At 40.8% G+C, this 20121-nt stretch overlaps 1 protein-coding gene across 5 annotated transcripts in view; it reads left to right on the top strand.

The window, feature by feature from the left end:
• The first annotated feature begins 655 nt into the window (after nt 1–655).
• Nucleotides 656–20121, top strand: part of scube1 (signal peptide, CUB domain, EGF-like 1) — a 118397-nt gene continuing 98931 nt past the window's right edge. For all 5 annotated transcript variants that reach the window (XM_034290068.1, XM_034290067.1, XM_029116957.2 and 2 more), the window contains exons 1-2: nt 656–817; nt 3146–3268. In XM_034290068.1, coding sequence (XP_034145959.1) covers nt 730–817; nt 3146–3268 — 211 coding nt within the window. In that variant the 5' untranslated portion in view covers nt 656–729. The remainder of the gene's footprint in view (nt 818–3145; nt 3269–20121) is intronic.

Here is a 20121-nt window from a genome sequence, read left to right as displayed (position 1 = left end):
ACTGTGGCAAATTGTGTTAAGACCAGCAGAGGGCAGCATACATTAACTCAAACTTCTGTCAAGCGTAAAATCTCGCACTGTGGCAAAAAGTCAAACAGCGTCCATCAGTGACTTGAGTGCATATTTAAAGATAAAGTTGGTTCCTTCAGAACGTTTGTTATTACTTAGTTTATTTGAAAGTAACTACATTGTGTAGAAAATAATTACAATACCCAACACAAAGTGCCCAGAAACGGCCCGTTATGTTTGCATTGCAGTGCCTGTGGACAATTAATTATTTATCAATATGAAAATCATAAACACAAGTATCAGAACTTAAGTAATTTTAGTCAAATTCTTATTTACAACCATTGCAAAGTAAAAAACGTATTTTGTAGGCCTACGTTGTGTTCCAATTTGGACAATAATAACTATTGCTGACAATATGCCGCTCCGCTTGTGAAATATTCTGAAAACCTTTATTGAATTATACCCATGATTTTCAAAGTTGATGTCGGTCGTACGCGGTGTGTAATCAATACATCCAATGCAACCAATATCCCCTCTCTCTTCCTCTATCTCTCTTCCTTCTGTACACTTCAATCCCCTCCTTAAATGCGTGCAAGCCAATCAGCAAGCTGAAAACGGCTCACTTGGTCTCGCTGTGCTCTTCTACTGCCAGTACCAAAACGGTTCTCTTATCAAAGAAACACGCAACCAAAAAACTGCATTCAATCAACGTTGCTTACCATGGGAAGTGCTTGTTTTTCCTGGGACTTTTGTTTATTTTTCTTCCTCATAACCACTTGTGAGGTGATGGGGAATGTTGGACTCGCAGGTAAGGAGCACTCCTTTCCCCTGTCTTTTTTTTTTCTTTACCCTTTTATATAATTTTATCTAAGATAATTCTACCAATGTTTCCTGTATTTTTTATTGAACTGTTTAAATCAGTGATATTACAGTGTGGATTATGCGAAACGTAATAGATTCAATTAATGCCAAGGCTAACGACTGCATTTAATTTTATTCGATTGACTAAATAAACTTTTGAGATAACAAGAATTCCTTTGAGAAACCCTGGGTTGATGGATCATTGGAGCTGGAAAAATGTTAGCAGTAGCCTAAAAAATGAGAAATAGACAGGCATTGCACAACAACAAGGAATTTGATGTATATTATCATCGTGTATGCACATCAGTGTTTGTTATAGACTATAATGTGCTTTAATATACTCGCTAGTAATGCACGCGGAATAATCTACTGGCGGCAAAATCGGTCACATTTCGGATAACTCTCTTCAAACAATTTTTTACTAGTATAAAAGCCTAGTTAAACAAGATTTATTCTTAATATTGCTATAACAATATTTTAAAGTGAAGTGTTTGTACTGAAATTCCATCCTTGACTTGTAAAAAATGGGAAGAGTGTGGCTTACTGGAAAATAGGTTCGTCGACTAATATCTAAATGATGGAACAGGAAAAAGGTTTTGGAGGATCCGTCACAACACCAGACGAATCTGTGAGGTAGGTCCTAAATCGATGGTTCATGTGTGTATACACAATTGTGACTAGGTATCTTTTCACCTGTTTAAATGACTCCCCAAGACCTATTTCAGAGCATCTTTCCTGATCAGTTGCCTGCCCGTAGGTGTCCCGTATGGATTAGTATTAGTGGGTTAGTAAAGGGGACTGAAGCTTGGCCGTCACGGTCCCTGGAGGTGTCAATCCCAAGCTTATCGACTACCTTTCAGTTGATAACAGCACTCATTGTCTCTTCAACTATGGATGGATGAGAAGTCAATATTAACACAGCCTCTGAAGGCAGGAACAGGGCTTTGTAAAACCATTCTTAATTAGTAACGGAAAAACCAGAATATAAACAGAGGCATAGGAGACTTAATTGAGTTTGTAAATTATTTAATAGTCCCATAACAAATTCGTGCATTACATCTATTTGCTTTGCAAAAATATAATGAGAACTAGCAGTTCAACTATCCTGCCCAGGTTCTACAGGCTAATATCCAGGCTCCAGTATCACTCTATTTTTCTTTCTTCCTGGGACTCACATGGGAGGAAAAAGTGGTCATCTTCATGATAAAAACAAATATTTATTCTAATGACCTTTTATTGTTTATTTATTGTATTTTGTTGAGCTGGGCAGGGGGCCAAGCAGCAGGGCTTAACCCCTCCGTGGAGCACAGAGCAGGCAGCTTAGAGAAATAAAAACATGGGTTATCTGTGCATGATGGAGGGAAAGAAGACAGGAGGCAGGGTTGCTCCTTCACTCAAGATACATTTCCTGAGAAAGAGAAAATAATTTAATTTGGATAGATGAAACTCATCTGTTTCTCTCTATATCCTCTGTCTCTCCTCTGTAATTAACTGGACCTTGGCCTCTGGATACAGCCCCAGATGTGACTGGCCTCTCTATCAATGGCTTGATCAATTCTAGGAAACGATTGCTCTTGTTCCTTTGGTATTACCTTTCTGATAATGGTATTTGATTAATGTCAATTATTATTGGTTTTGTGCTTTTTTGAGTGTTGTCAGATATAGCTTATTGGACTGGTATCAATGATTAGGCAAAACAATCTCCACATCAATCCAATATAGCTCTACCTGGGCCTATACAACAGGTTTGAAAACATTTGACATCTTTAAACGTGTCCAGCAGCCTGAACATATATCTAATATATATCTTACAAAAAGTACACTGTGATCTTAAGTGACCTTTTAAGTAATTTAGCTGACATTCTTATCCTGACATTTCTAAATCGCAACCCTGGCATTACATGTGCCACATTGTTACCAAGTGAGAGGACCATGTAGTCAGTACACCCCTTTAGCATCACATCTAAAAAATAGCAGTGTCCCTGAGTTACTACCCTGAGAAAAGTGTGCTTCCTATTGGCCCTGCCAGAGAAAAGACAAGAGCAAAGAGTGCTTCCTACTGGCCCTTTTAGAGGCAAGCCAGCAGTTGCATGTAGGATAGCAGGCCGCCGGTTATATATTGAAAGAGGACTGGGCTACCTCAGATAGAGCCTTCAATATGACATTGAAATTAATTTACCATCACCTCTCACTCATAGATTTTTTTACCCTTAGTCATATTGACAAGCCCTCAGTGACCTATGGTTTACATATGTCTCTCCTGTTATTTCACCAGATGCAGATGAGTGCTCTGAAGCCACGGATGACTGTCACATCGACGCCCTCTGCCAGAACACCCCCAAATCCTTCAAGTGCATCTGCAAGCCGGGTTACAAAGGAGACGGCAAGCAGTGCGAAGGTGAGTCAAGTTCCCGCTGTCTTATCACAAGCCTCAGTGTGATTTATCTCCCTTCAGTACTGCCTCGCGATCCTCATCCACACTCTGTCCACCCATCATTATTATACCCCCCCTTTACATCCCCTACTCCATCCTCACAACCCCCCCCCAGCCCTCTGACAGGATCAGCAGTAATGGATGGTTTTACAGCTGTTTCACAGGAACCTCCCCATTCCCTAACCCCCGCCCTTGACTGTGGCCCCCCCGCCGGCTCTCCTAATTAACTGGGAAGGAAGTGGTCCGATGGGAAGGTGTGTGTGTGTGTGGTGGGGGTGGGGGGGTGCGGCACCTGGCTGAGCGGTCGCACCTCTGCTAATTTCTGCCTCAAAGCACCACAGCTGGAGCCAAAGCTAGGTCTTGCTTAGCAAGCAGCACACACTCCCACCGCTGTAGCTAACAATAAGATGCAAGGGATGCACATATGCATTATCAGTTCGGCCTATAGGCTACCACAGCATGTTAGCATTAACATGCTGTACATCAGTCATTTTGGCCACTGCAGCCTATGCTTTCGTGTTCCAGGTTAGACGACAATATGAGGATTGTGTTAATGACAAGACTTCTTCTATAGGAGTTTATCTGTTTCTGGGCTCCCGCCTTTTCAAGGGTCTCCTGTTTATTTAGGTATTTGTGCGTATGTCTCTGAGTTAATCCAGAGGATATCCGACACTCTCCGCTGTTTGCTCAGCTGTGTACCAGTCTCCCCAGGCCAATCCACCCTCACATATACACCCAAACATTGAGTTCGCTGGTATTGTGTCTGAGGAACTCACCTGTTCTGAAATTCTATACCTCTAATTTGGTCAAACCAGTGAGAACACAATGCAAACCTGTGTCACTGAAGTTGACTGTTTGATTAGATCACTTGCATAAGGCCTTATGAGACTGTCTTTGGTTTCTGAGTCATGGCCCAATGGAACCACACACCTGGCTTTGAGAAAGGGAATCCTTTTTACATGACTATTTCTGTTGAGTTGCTTGGATATCAATATTGGCGGCAATCTGATCTACTCGATTCAGCTTTGTCTTGAGTTGTTTTGCCCAGCTTTAATTCTATTGGCAAGCTTCTGCTGTTGAACCAAGGCCATGACATTAGAGAGTCATTCTGGAATCGCTATACTAAAAGATGATATTGAACCAGCAGCGCTGCTACACATTGGATGTTCTTCAGTCAAATACACAGTTGTCCTTAAGCCTAGAACACACAGAGCTGCCTAGAATAATACCAGTTTTATGTCCATAGGGAGTATAATACAGAAGGTTGAGAATCTTTTTAGGTGTATAGTCCTCGTATGGTAAAAGAGCCATCTCATCAGGGAGCCGACATGTCTGTCTGTCCGCCTGTCTATCTGCCTGATCCTTTGCTTGCTTGACAGTCTGTCTTTATGTCTGTTTTCCTTCTGTTTGGCTGACTGTCTGACTGCCTCTCATGTTGTCTGCCAGTGTGTTTGTTTGCTTTCCTGCTTGCTTGCTTGTCTGTCTGTTAGCCTTAATGTCTGTCTTGTTGCCTGCCTGTTTGTCAGCCTGTCTGTCCTTTTATAAGATCACATTACATGCCAAACTGGCGTCTGGAATTCCATCACAGTCCTGTTGAAAGGATTCCCAGCATATCCTAGTGTGTGTGTGATGTGTGTGTGATGTGTGTGTGTGTGTGTGTGTGTGAGAGAGAGAGAGCATGTCGGGGTGTACAGATTTATTGTGCTTTTAACTTTTTCACAGAAATTCAAAGAGCTGTGTTCATACTTAATTTTTACGTTAGAATAGGCAGTATTTGTCTCAAGATAGGGTCTGAAGAGTGTGTGCGTGCATGTGCCAGGTACGTGTGTTGTAGTGATACAGGAACTACTGATTTATGCCTCAGTATCTGAGATGCAAGGCACTTGTGTCCTGTCCTGATGTCAATGTCTCTCCTATTGAAGCTCTTTTGGCACAGTCAACCTCCAGCAAATGGGTGACAGAATGAAGACAGATGGAGGGGTTGTGGTGACCCCTGACCTCTGAGATTAGATAGGGGCTGCGTAATTGGCCGGCTATGTTTCCCACCAGCAGACATTAAATTAGCTTGATGGTACAGGTCATTAGGACAGGCAGTGAGCTGTTCTCTCTATCCATCAACTCTCACTCTCTGCTTCCTGAAACTGACAGTTTCAGAATCACATCAATTCTGACGCTTATCACAACATGGATTTTTTTCCATACTGCCAGCTTTTACCAGGTCATGGCAACTGTAATGAACTACAGTAGAACACTATTAGTTGCATTTAATTTGGTTCATAATGCTCCTATAAGAATATGGTCCTTCACTCAAAGTTTACGCTTTTTCTTCATCTGTGCTCCTCAAAATGCTGCTATCTCCCCTCTGAAATCTGATCTCGCTTTTATGAATGCTGCTCTCTGCAGATTTTTCCATGCACTGATATCGCTAGCTTGTTATGGAAAAATTTGAACTTTGGTCCATGCCCTGTCAAACAAAAAATGGAAGCCTGTGAAAGAGCCTAACACATTGTGGATAATGCTAGTTCAGAAGACTCTGTCCTCACAATGCTGGATATAATGATCTCAGACTGGGTCTAATAACTAGGTGTCCAAAATAGGCAAACTATCCTTTGTGCATGGAAGTTTTAACTTTCTGTTTCCCATGAAACTGATACAGAAACTGTTTTTTGAGATTAATTCTTGTTTTTGGTACCTGAATCTATGCAAAAAGATATTTCCCATTTCCTACCTTACAGTGTGCTGTTTGATTGTTATATGCCGGCATCTCAAAAAGTCACATGGCCACGGTCACATCAGTAGAAGCCACTGGTAGATTTGTCGGATGTTAGAAGAGTTGACTGGGCTGGCTGCCACGGGGTTGTCAGGTTCTTGTGAAAGGTTGACCATGTTTGCTCCGCATTTGTCACTCCCTGACTAATTGATTGTTTCCCACTGGTATTGTCTGAAGCATTTATCCTCCATCTTCCTTCCCATAAATAATAGTATGTCTCATTGCAACAACCTTTCTTTTTCTTTACACTTTCCTATTACCTCAGTTGAGAACATTCAGGACAGTAGGACATCCTGGTAATGCTGGAAAACTGAACCATGACCAGAATCACGTTAATTCGCTCAATAAAGGTACACATAAACAGAATGTTATTTGGTATATCGGGGCTGCTTGTGATAGAAAATAGGGTCAAAATCCACAACATCTATGAAGGGTTTAAATACACAATGCCCTTCATAAGATTAACTGATGGAGTACAGGGCTGGCAGAGCAAATACTAGTCTTATCTCATATACAGTGGATATAAAAAGTCTACACAGCCCTGTTAAAATGCCAGGTTCTTGTAATGTAAAAGAATGAGAAAAAGATAAATCATGTCAGAACCTTTTCCACCTTTAATGTGACCTATAATGTGAACAATTCAATTGAAAAACAAACAGAAATTCTTGAAAAAACAAACAAAAAAACTTACAATAACCTGGTTGCATAAGTGTGCACACCCTTACACTAATACTTTGTTGAAGCACATTTTGATTTTATTACAGCACTCAGTCTTTTTGGGTAGGAGTCTATTAGCATGGCACATCTTGACGTGGCAATATTAGCCCAATCTTCTTTGCAAAAGAGCTCCAAATCTGTCAGATTGCGAGGACATCTCCTGTGCACAGCCCTCTTCTGATCACCCCACAGATGTTCAATTGGATTCAGGTCTGGGCTCTGGCTGGGCCATTCCAAAACATGAATCTTCTTCTGGTGAATACATGCTTTTATGAATTTGGATGTGTTCTTTGGGTCGTTGTCATGCTGAAAGTTGAACTTCCTTTTCATCTTCAGCTTTCTAACGGACACCTGAAGGTTTTGTGCCAAAATTGCCTGGTATTTGGAACTGTTCATAATTCCCTCCACCCTGACTAAGGCCTCGGTTCCAGCTGAAGAAAAACAGCCCCAAAGCATGATGCTGCCACCACCATGCTTCACTTTGGGTGAAGTGAAGTGTTGTTTTTGCGCCAAACATACCTTTTGGAATTATTGCCAAAAAGTTAAACCTTGGTTTTATTAGACCATTACACATTTTCCCACATGCTTTTGGGGGACTTGAAGTTTGTTTTTGCAAACTTCAGCTGGGCTTGGATGTTTTTCTTTGTAAGAAAAGGCTTCCGTCTTGCCACCCTACCCCATAGCCCATTCATATGAAGAATACAGGAGATTGTTGTCACATGTAGCACACAGCCAGTACTTGCCAGAAATTCCTGCAGTTCCTTTAATGTTGCTGTAGGCCTCTTGGAAGCCTCCCTGACCAGTTTTCTTCTCATCTTTTCATACATTTTGGAGAGACGTCCAGTTCTTGGTAATGTCTCTGTTGTGCCACATTTTCTACACTTGATGATGACTGTCATCACTGTGTTCCATGGTATATCTAATGCTTTGGAAATTATTTTGTACCCTTCTCTTTCTGACTGATATCTTTCAATAATGAGATCCCTCTGATGCTTTGGAAGCTCTCTGCGGATCATGGCTTTTGCTCTGAGATGCAACTAAGAAAATGTCAGGAGAACAGCTGAACTTTATTTTTGATTAATCAGAATCACTTTAAATGATGGCAGGTGTGTAATGACTTCTATTTAACATGAGTTTGAATGTGATTGGTTAATCCTGAACACAGCCGCATCCCCAGTTATAAGAGGGTATGCACACTTATGCAACCAGGTTTTTATTTTTCATTTTCCCCCCTCGAAGATTTCAGTTTGTTTTTCAATTGAATTGTTCACATTATATGTCACATTAAAAGTGGAAATATTTCTGACATGATTTATCTTTGTCTCATTCTTTTACATCACAAAAATCTGGCATTTTCACAGGAGTGTGTAGACTTTTTATATCCACTGTATTAATATGTATTAGTACTTTTGGTGGCCAGAAATTGGGAGACTATCCTTAAAAAGTGTTTTCAGATCTAAATGGTGAAACCAGAATGTAACAATTACCTTAAAACAAGATACCAGGCAATCCTAGTTCAGCTGGTCTTAAATAGAACGTGGCTGCCCTCTCAAGAATCAAACCTGGGTCACCTACGTGAAAGGCAGTGTCATTAACCCGCTACGCCACAGAGCTGTACATTTGCCGGGTGTCAGTATAGCCTAAAGTTTTAATATTTTGTTAGACACCATTAATTATTGTGTTAAACTGAGTAACATTTCTTATTAAGTTTACCTTCACCACAAATAGTCTCTATGAACAGTATGACTTTTGCCACTGGCCGTTTTAAAAGCTTACTAATAAGTAATATGTCGCTAGATTATTAGCCATTCGTGAATTACATTGATACAATAACTACTGTATCAATATAGGTGACGATAACAGACTTTTTCTTCACTAACGATAGCTGACCTTTTTGTCAAGTGAAAAGACGAGAGTATCGTGTAGCCAGCGAGGATTTTGTCTATCCTGAACAAATCCTCTTTTGCCACTGGCTGTTTGAACTGCTAATTAGCCATTTGTGAATGACATAGATACAGTATCTATCAATATAGCTGACCATAACTAGTAATGGCCATTCGAGGCTTCATTAGTGTTATTTTAGCAGTAGGATATTATGCTGGCAATCTAGTCTGTGAAAAAGAAACAGACAACGGACGGACATTAATTAAACATAAAATGTAAAGACTAGATTCTTAACTATATTAACTTATATATTTCAATGATGGCTTTTATTTAGAAAAAGAAAATCTGAGTTAGCACTGCTAACATTATATCCTGCTTCTAGAAGAACAGTAATGAATCCAAATGGCCATCACTAACGATAGCTGACTTTTTTGTCAAGTGAAAAGACGAGAGAATCGTGTAGCCAGCGAAGTGTTTGTCTATCCAGAACAAATCCTAATATCTACCAGAACTGTTTTATTTTAGGCTTCCTATTATATAGCTATGTAGCCAGCAACGTTTTTGCCTGTCCTGAATGTCAGGCATAATGCGTTTTGACTGTCACGGAAGGCGAACGTGGGTCTTGTTGTTCCGGAGCCTGCGTCTCTAACCACTACGCTATTTAAAAAGGATAGTCAGTCTATGAGTCAGTGAGTCAGTCAGTCAGTCAGTGACATTCGCTCTTCTAGGCCGGCTCTGGTAACGCTGTCCGGCAAAAATGAATGAATGGCAAACCGTCTTTGTTACTGGACCTCTTGCTGCATGTCATTGGTTTATAGATGTCAGATCTGAAAGGAACCCAAACGCAGACCGGATGAGTGCGGTGCGAAAATCAATTTAATATGAGAGGGTTGTCGTTGGCAAGCAGAGGTTCGGTACACGGGCGGGCGGCAGAGGTACAGACAGGGAGTAGGCAGAGTAGTCTTGGACAGGCAGGAGGTAGGCACACGGGCTGGCGGCAGAGGTACAGACAGGGAGTAGGCAAAGCAGTCTTGGACAGGCAGGAGGTAGGCACACAGGCTGGCGGCAGAGGTACAGACAGGGAGTAGAAAGAGCAGTCTTGGACAGGCAGGAGGTCGGTACACGGGCTGGTGAAGGTTGTCAGGAAGATTCCTATAAGCACAGGGAGACAAGATTAATGGGTTCGAAAAGCAACGCTATCTCAGGGATTTAGTCGTGAGCCGTGACACATACGAATGTGGATCAACGATCCGGCAGGGACGGGTCGTCAGGGCTCCTCAGATATACAGCCGGTGATGAGCCAAGCGGGAACAGGTGTGTGATTGGGTATAGGGAACAGCTGGTACCGGCTCTATTCAAAAGAGTGACGCCACGCCCCTTAATGCGTTGCCCCGACAACCTGGAGTAACCAAAACAGAGCACCTCTGGGGAGGGAGGACATGACAATAGATCACTGGGTAAATGGCCAATTGGGCTATTTGCAATTATGGAGGTGGTCAAACAATGGAAGTATTAATAAATGGAAGTGGGCCTAGGGAGGATGCTGAGGATGAGCACCCCAGAACCCCACTTTTTCAGAAGATAAAACAAATTGTATTACAACATTCTGATGATTTATTTGAAAGCATACATTAAAGAAACAGCTTTAGGTAAAACTATAGAAAATGTCTAAATTGCTATATTATCGGATTTTATAAAAACATGTTTTTGCTTCAAATTAGTTTCTTAACAGTTTAAATTGAATTTGTTATGGGTTATAGCCGATTATAGCTGGTTTGCTACTCCCGTCGCTGACTAGATGGAAATGCAAACCCAGGATTTATTATGGAGTTTGATTTTACTGACTTTTCTTTCTGCACAGCCAACATCAAGGCACTCACCTCCCTGACATTTCTTCAGGGGATGCGATAATTGACAGCTGAGAGTCTCTTTACCACTTTGTGAGTTCCCTTTCACTAATCCAACAGCTGATGTTCCATGGTGGGCACAACGAGGAGCATCTTTTCGCCTATTTGAAATTCTCTGGTTGTCTTTGACAACCTGTAGGGGTGTTCCTGCGCCTTCTTCATATTTTCTTTTAATATGGGCCATACCGCTGCTTACTCTCTCGTTAGGGTGAAAGGTTAACGGAAAACGGAAAAAAGCCTATTGAAGCTTTTGGGACCTCATGTACGTCAAGCATCAAATGGGTTAGCAACCCATGTCCCAGTCCATCCCATCTCTTGAGACCACCCTCCATAGGTTACTTTTTATTGTTTTGTTGACCTTTCACAAAGCCTGTTCGTCGTAGGATGATAAACGCTGGTGAGTATTTGATTGACCTCATATAACCTGCAGAGGTCTCACTTCAGCCAATACATGAAAGATGTGCCAAGGTTGGTTAGGATGGTGCTGGGCAGACCTACTCTTTGAGATAAGCAGCTTTGTGATTGCCTTTGATGACATGTTTCTAAGGGAGATGGCTTCCCGGTACTTTTTAACAGTCTACTATGACCAGGATGTACTTGTGTCACTGTCAAAATATTGTATTGCACCCAATCAGTGCCAACCACAGCGACATTCAGGTATGCAGCAGGTCAGTTGGAGGGGGATGGCTCACTGTATCTAATTCAGAGGGATATAATTGGTTGCAACTTCTTAACTTTGCAAGATGTAACTTTTCAGCTGGAAGGAGATTTCAGATGGATCATGTGAGTGGAGTAGCTCTTTTACACCACTGCTCTTACGCTAGGTATCATGTGATATTTTAGTGACCACAGATCCGGACAGCCAACCCCAAATGCTGCTGGAAGTGTTGTTGGAGGTCCAGTAGAGCGTACTCATCCGTAAAGATCAAATCCCATGCAATAAAGTGGACATTGCTTTAAGCAGAGTGCCACCTTTCAGATGGGATTTCAAACTTTGTGTTCTTACTTGGGTCATTAAAGACCACATGGAACGAATAAAAATATGGGTGTCAACACTGATGACCTACATTTCCAAACAGGTCCTTATATGTTCATGGCAACCTAATCATCCCCAGCTTCCAACAGCCTCCTTCCATAAAATAATTGTGTCATGTAAAATACTAAACATAGGCATTGAATAATGTTTGTACATTGCTATTTATAAGAGCTTTAGCTAAATGCTAAATGACAAAACAACGTTGAAAAACAAGGTTTGCTTGTTATTTATCATCATGAATGTTACATAATAGTTCGTAACTCCATCCAACAAAGTGAAGCTAGTTCAAGTATCTACCTAATGCTAAGCAAAATGAGAATACAACTTTAAAGGGCATATGGGGCGCAGGGTGCACAGGATCATCAGGGACACTTCACACCCATGCCACCCTACCATCAGGCAGTCGGTACAGGTCTCTTTGGTCCCACACCAGCAGGCTCAGGAACAGTTTCTTCCCATCCACTGTAACCCTGCTGAACTCTGTGAACCAGAGAACTCTGTGAACTCTTGATGGGTTTCCACTGATGCTTTACCCCGGCACCAGGGTCACGCCAGTTATTTATGCTAATGTTGGCTCTAGACTATACATTTGGTACCAAGGACTTACGGAGTGGCTCAGGTGGGGAGGGAGAAGTAAACTATTAACGCAATTTAGTTTTATGGTTAAAATAAAATAAACAGTAACGCTGTGCTCAGTTTCTTTACAATACAGCATTTGAACTAAAGTAATAAAACTAATTTCTTCCTCAAACTCCTGCGACCGGCTCCTTCTCCAGCTAAACTGTAGGGCAGTGTATTCATTATTTATTTTGATAAGTGTTTTGTCAAAACGATCTACCTTTAATAGAAGGATTTGGGAGAATTCTGAGGTAATTTTATGTTGTAATAGGGTCTGAATGCAACATCTCGGACTCAGTGTTCCGTTTTTTTATTGAGTCAGTGGTATCGTACCACCTTTGGTCGTTGCAACTCTTTCCGTTTTGAGTCTTTCCTGCCCTGTTCTATTGCTTTATTTAATCAGGGATCTGTTTGTTAGATCGGATGAAAACCATTACGAGAAGCCTGAAGCAAACGATAAACATTGCCATTCGAATAGAACAGCATGCCGCGTTTTCACACCACGTCAAACGTCAATCCGCAAATCCCGCCCTAGTTCGGGGCTTGGCACCAAGTGAGAGCCGGCCATTCGGCCATGGCCTTGTGGCCAACTGGCCCTGGACCGTGTCATTGGGAACAGAAAAAAATTGGGACTTTAGGGGAAAACACCAGTGTCTGGCACCAAAAGAAACGTGGCATTAGTGATCCATCACTTACCACTACCTATTTCCACTTCTGGTTAGATACTAACTGCATTTCGTTGTACTGTACTTGTACTGTTCAATGACAATAAAGTTTAATCTAATCTAATCTAAAGAATGCAGTCTGGGAAATTTGCAAATTCCCTTTTTTAAACTGGACTGGATGTGTAATATGTTGTTTATTTGTCCATAATCTATGTAGAATCACAATGATACAATACTTTGCAGTGAATAAGTTTAAGTTTGAAAGCAAGCAGTTTTGATGACATAGCACACAATTCTTCGGGACCTGTTTTAGATTACCAATGCTGAAAAAACTTGAATTCATTTTAGATTATGTTTTGCAACATTACAACACCTTTCAGAGTATTAACTAAAGAGCATTGAATTTCATAATTCTGGCCAATTATCTATATTTAATTTATAAATTAAATTTTTCATATACTTCATGTCAATAATACGTCACTGCCTTATCGCTAATCTACCGACAACCTACTGTATTTTTCAGGATAGGCAATTAACTCTACAACCATTACTGTTTGCGTAGTTACTGCTATATGCAAAAAGTTAACTGCAATCTTAACCCTCTAACATAATCAGGTTGCAATACAAAAACGCCTGACATGACGTTTTGAACTCTCATAGAGACTGCTTGGGGGAACACTGAATAAGCCCCTGTAACAGAGTTGGAGGGAGGGTATCCCAGAGGAGAGTTAGAACCCTGCCCGGCAGAGACAGTCCAATGTCTTGCTGTTCACCTTCATGCCCCTGAGCCAGACTATGCTCAATCACAGGCCACTACTGAAGAGATGAGTCTTTACTAAATACTTTAAAAAGGGTCTAGCCATTAGACCATTCCCTGGGAACAAGCGAACCATTAACTCTGTAGTTCTTATGGTCTTCAACGGTAAATACCACTAAAAACTCACAGTTTTTTTAAACTCTGCAGTCTACGTCCAAAACACTGTGTGCCAATTGGCTCATCTGGAACACTGGGTGTATATTTGGGTGTATATTTATAAAATACATCAAAATGTCACTAATGCTTAATCAGGGCTGCTGGGTGTGACCAAATGGTCAAATTTTACAACCTTATTACTAGTCTGTTTTAGTCACTGGTCACATCAAATTAGCTATTTAACAGATTTCATGATTTGGTCAAACGGTAATGTGAATCATTTTTGTCCTGTTACTAAAATCTCAACCTGTGTCTGTTCCGTGATTTGCATGTGTGGCTGCATGTGTGAGACACTCTCTCCCTCTTACCTTTCCAACTGATGAAACGGCGAAAAAAGCCTCTGGAACATGAAACTGGTCCTTGATACAGTTGTGCTCATATGTTTGCAGACCCTAGCAAACATTTTGCCATTGATTTTGAAAATGTGACTGATCATGCAAAAAAAGTATTTTATTTAAGGATAGTGATCATATGAAGCCATTTATTATCACATAGTTGTTTGGCTCCTTTTTAAATCATAATGATAACAGATATCACCCAAGTGGCCCTGATCAAAAGTTTACATACCCTTGAATGTTTGGCCTTGTTACAGATACACAAGGTGACACACAGGTGAAAATGGCAATTTAATGTGAATTTTCCAAACCTGTCGCTTTTTTAATTGCAACTGGTGACTGTGTATACATTTTTGTTTGTTAGCTCTCACGTGGATGCACTGAGCAGGCTAGATACTGAGCCATGGAGAGCAGAAAATAACTGTCAAAAGACCTGCATAACAAGGTCATGGAATTTAATAAAGATGGAAAAGGATATAAAAAGACATCCAAAGCCTTGCAAATGCCAGTCAGTACTGTTCAATCACTTATTAAGATGTGGAAGATTCGGGGATCTCTTGATACCAAGCCAAGGTCAGGTAGACCAAGAAAGATTTCAGCCAGAAATGCCAGAAGAATTGTTCGGAATACAAAGAAAAAACCTCAGGCAAAATACAGCTGCTCTGTAAAAATATGGTTTGGTTGTTTCAAGGAATACAATATGACGATACTTGAACAAAAATGAGCTGCATGGTCGAGTTGCCATAAAGACGTCTTTACTGCGACAATGCCACAAAAAAGCATGGTTACAATATGCCCGACAACACCTCACAGCTTCTTGCACACTGTAATTTGGAGTGACAAGACCAAAATAGAGCTTTGTGATCACAACCATAAGCGCTATCTTTGGACAGGGGTCAACAAGGCCTATAGTGAACAGAATACCATCCCCACTGTGTAGCATGGTGGTGGCTCACTGATGTTTTGGGGTGTGTGAGCTCTAAAGGCACAAGGAATCCTCTGAAAATGTATGGAAAGAAGAATGCAGCATGTTATCAGGAAATACAGGCAGACAATTTGCATTCTTCTGCATGAAAGCTGCGCATGGGACGCTTTTGAACTTTCCAGCACGACAATGAACCTAAGCACAAGGCCAAGTTGACCCTCCAGTGGTTACAGCAGAAAAAGGTGAGGTTCTGGAGTGGCCATCACAGTCTCCTGACCTTAATATCATCGAGCCACTCTGTGGATATCTCAAACGTGCGGTTCATGCAAGACGACCAAAGACCTGGAGGCATTTTGCCAAGATAAATGGGCAGCTATACCACCTGCAAGATTTCGGGGCCTCACAGACAACTATTACAAAAGACTGCATGATGTCATTGATGCTAAAGGGGGCAATACACAGTATTACGAACTAAGGGTATCCAGACTTTTGAACAGGGGGCAGTTTACCTTTTTCTTTGTTGCCATGTTTTGTTTTATGATAGTGCCATTCTGTTATAACCTACAGTTCATTGTGAATCCTGTAAAAAATAAGATGTGTTGTCTGTTCACTCATGTTTTCTTTACAAATGGTACATATATTACCATTTCTCCAATGATGCAAACTATTGAGCACAACTGTATCTATTGCCCTGCATGATTAGTATGATATTGATTTATAAATGAAGCAAACCTTCAATCATGCCCACTTTTTAGCAGCTTAACTAGCAGAGAATCCAAACCAGAACAGACTATACAAAGAGCTGAACTTATAGCGAAATACAACATGTCCTATAATATTGCTAAAGAGGAGATGCCATTTACATGTTCTAAATAAGAGATTGTTCAACTGTTTCTTTTTCAATTCAATATGTGATAAAGACACAGCATGCCGTTTATATATTGGCATCATAGATGGCATAATTAAAAGTAAATGTTCACACTTAATTTTGAGAGTCCCAAAAATGTGTCTGTAGATGCTCTACAAACCCCAACCCTTACTCTAACCTTAACCTGTATTCTAACACTAATCTTAACCTTTACTCTAAACCTTATTCTAAACCTAACCATAATATAAGCAAGCACCTGTTAATCAACATATAGTTTGTTGAACTGTTTTTATAGTATTAGTATTTATAGAATATCTACAGATGATAATTGGGACACTGAAGTGTAACCAAATGTACTATGTATCATTGCCTCGGCCCCCCTATGTATCATTCATGATAGATGGTGACCAAGGATGAAGAAATGTGAGTCTACGCAGAGACCATATGAAGGGGAAAAAAACCTGTCAATGTCTATATTAGTGATGTGCAGTTGGCATACTATGCACACATAACCTTCAAAGAGGTCAAATAAAATTACTTTTAATTTAAAATAGCAGTCATAGCTGTAATTAGACCTAGTTTTAAATATATCAAGAACATTTATTAATTTGCATGCCTAGCAGTCAGACATTTACCTAATTTAAAGCACACCTTACTAGTATCATTCACAAAATGACTGCACTAACCTATTCCGAACGAGAGGCTTGTATGTAGAATCATGAATTCAAATCAATTAAATTAGTCTAAATCTTTTTTCAAACTTCCCATCACTATTCCTTACTGGCCATATTTAGAATGCCAACACACAAACGGATTTACAAAAAACGGATTATTATTGTTAAATAAACCATGAAAAATATTAGTTTTCTGCAATGTGCTCTATTAGGTCTAGCCAAACATACAAACTTAAATCATGATGACCATGCTAGTAGCCTAATCATAGATGTAAAGAAAAGCGGTTGAAACTTACTGAACGTACTGAAATGATTGAATTTATCTTCATGTATATATATCGGTTTTTTTTCTGTATCAAGAAAGGTTTTGGTTGGGGGGAGGGTGGCGAAAGGATTCTTTCCCAAATTCAACTTCCAGGTTACCATGTTAACATTTTTGCAGACTGATTTAAGATTATTACAATGTAGTTTCCTAGGATAATTGTATCTGTCCAATGTCTGACCAATGAGGGGATAGTGTTTGTACTTCTTTGGTAGATATATGAGGTGCATATCTACCAATTATTTTAACCAATATTGTTCTCTGTGAGGCCATAAGCTTGCCAGCTCAGTTATGTCATTGCTAATTAGGTAGCTGGAAAATAGGGCATATTTCTTTCGTGGTCATAAATCACTGGGAAAGTTTTTGCTAGTTTACAACACCAGCTCCTTCTAGAGTCCTGCCTCCATTTGGAGCCTACCTTGCAGTATTGTTGTTACTAAAATAAAAGGATGACAAAACCATTAGGTAGTAAAGTCTCTCCCACATGGCCAACTTTGAATGGAAGGTGTTCCAGGCTCGTATGCACTGTGTGCAATAGCTTGAAGATGAGGTTAACAAGGCCATTACTACGGCAAAGGTAGAAAAAACTATTTTCAATTACCCAATACATTATTAACAGGAGAAGGGATATGATACCAGCGCCAGTAGAGAAAGGGTGGCTATTGTCACAGTCCATTCTAATCCAGTTGAATTACAAGGTGCAAAATATGTTGGTGTGAATTTTAGCAGTCCATTAATATGTCCATTAACATTAATAGTGATAGCCCCTCCTCTATTTTAGCCTTACTGAAGTGCTTGTTACCTTTTCTCTGTGTTTCATGAATGGTTTGATAATTTTGTCCATTTGCTTATATAAAGGCAGAGCAATGATAGAGACAATGATAGAATCAAGTGACTTGGAGGAACACCAGTTCAATCTACATACAACACCGAATATTGATAAAGTGAAAAGATTTATACATTTGCATTTACATATACAGGATATTATTTTATATATTTACCATTATTATTTCCTTTTATCATTGGTCTGACTACTATTAGTTGATGTATACTTTAACAATGTAAGTAACCTAAATGTCCATGTCAATAAAGTTATATCCCAGATAAACACAGATAAAACCAGAAATATATATAATCAGAGGCATAGAAATAGCTAGATGATAGAATGACAGAGCCATGTGAGGCTTCTCTCCCAGTATCAGCAGCAACAGTGACCTGACCTGCCTCACAGACAGGTGTAAAGAATGAAGGGAAAGAGTGAGATGAGGAGAATAGACAGATGATCAGATGGGATGAGATAAAGGAGAGGTAACGACAGAGAGTAAGAGGGAGAAAGGGGGACAGAGAGCGAGAGTGATATTTCATGAAATAGATTGAGTGAAAAATTGTGTGTGGGAAGCACTCAGGGAGAGGGGAAGAGAATTACTAGGCCATTGTCTGCCTGGTGTCTGCTACTCCATCACTCTAACAGGCTCTCCTTTCTCTCGCTCTCTCTCTTTTACACACACACACACACACACTTGGAGGAGCAGGTCAGATACGGCTCCAGGAGGCTGGGGCTTTATATAGCTGTAGCTTTCTGGGCCAAAAAACCCTGAGAGCAGACAAACATATAAACTCACACAGATCACAGAACAAGAAATGAGAGAGCAGAAACGTTATTGCTGAAGTACTATACAGCTAGTGTTCACAGTTAATAAACAGAAGCCCTTACACCTGTTTGTCAATATATAAACACACACACACACAAACACACAGCTTTCCCTTTGGACCCTGGCGACATGATTGGAACAGTCACTGAAAACTGCTGGCTTTGACGGGGCACAAAACATTGGGCTCTCCTCAGCTTTCAGAGATGATTGTCTGTGGTTGGATGATGTTTGTACTTCTGCAGTTGGGAAAATCTCTTATTTCTGTCGCGTAATGTTTTGTGCTAGCCTCCACAAAGAACCCTGACACTACAGCTTCAGAAATGTTCATAAAGTTTGTATTATTGCAGGTTTTACGTGAGCATTTGACCTTGGGTTTAAAGGCATGCATGTAATTTTCTGAGAGGCTGAAGCATTCTTATACTGGTTGTGTAATAGCGACATTCAGATTAGCCAAGTGATATCTTCTCAGTTCTACTTTCTTTTCTGCTTCACAAATGATGCCATATAGTCCTTACCTGTAGGCCATGGTCAAAAGTAGGTAACATAACAACCCTATTCTATTGTTCAAAATGGTTCAGTCAGGTGAAATTAACACCTCCAAAAATGTACACAATAGAGAGAAATGTCTATTTCCGCTAAGGTAATCACAATAATCCACATTAGTGTCTTCTCTCTACATGCGGGTGCCATTATAATTGGAAGTCTCCCCTCATTGAGCAGAGTGCTTTCTCCAATGCAGACATGCGTCTCTGGACCTGGAGATTTGCAGTGGGGGGAGGATTATGCTCTCTCTCTACCCCCTCCTCTGTCCCCTTTTTCTCACCTCTAAAAGGGTTTGGTTCCCTTTTCCCCCACCGTCCTTCATCCCTCTCAAACTCATCTAATCCCCAGGGCATGGGGGCCTTCAGTGAAGGTGGCTAATTCACTTTTTCACACCATTGCAAGTGCTGTGTGAAAGCTGCGCTGCGTGTCTGGACAGCGGAAGCAGCAAGCGGGCCTAGTCCACAAGCTGTCTGGGCACCACTGTCGGATGTCACCAACAGCTCCAGGGCAAGAGAGCCCTACCAGCTACAGTAACTAGGCTCAGAGCCCTGATCCATGGTCCACCCCGGCCCCTCGCTCCCAGGGCTGGTGAGCCCTATCCCTCCTGCTCTCTGGTGCCCTCTAACCTTGCCCCGCTATGTAACACCACACCCGCCAAGCCAGGTTGACCTGATGGAGACATAGCTCTCACCCATTATCAGTTATCTACTGGAAGATTTTTATTCACCCCTTTTTCTTTCTCTTTTTCCTCCCTTTGTTTTTCTTTCTCTTTTTCAATTTTTTTTGTCTTTCTTGTTATCAAAATGGTTTCTCTTTTTCTCTGATTGTTTTTCTTGTGCCTCCTTTTTTTGGCACTTGGTTGATATACATACAAGCAGGACATGTCACTACCCAGCAGCTCTCTGCCTCCAGCTCCATCTAACTGTTT

Source organism: Esox lucius, chromosome 23 (assembly GCF_011004845.1).
Source record: "Esox lucius isolate fEsoLuc1 chromosome 23, fEsoLuc1.pri, whole genome shotgun sequence".
In the NCBI taxonomy this organism is placed as follows: Eukaryota; Metazoa; Chordata; class Actinopteri; order Esociformes; family Esocidae; genus Esox; species Esox lucius.
This window is presented reverse-complemented; position numbering and strand designations above follow the sequence as displayed.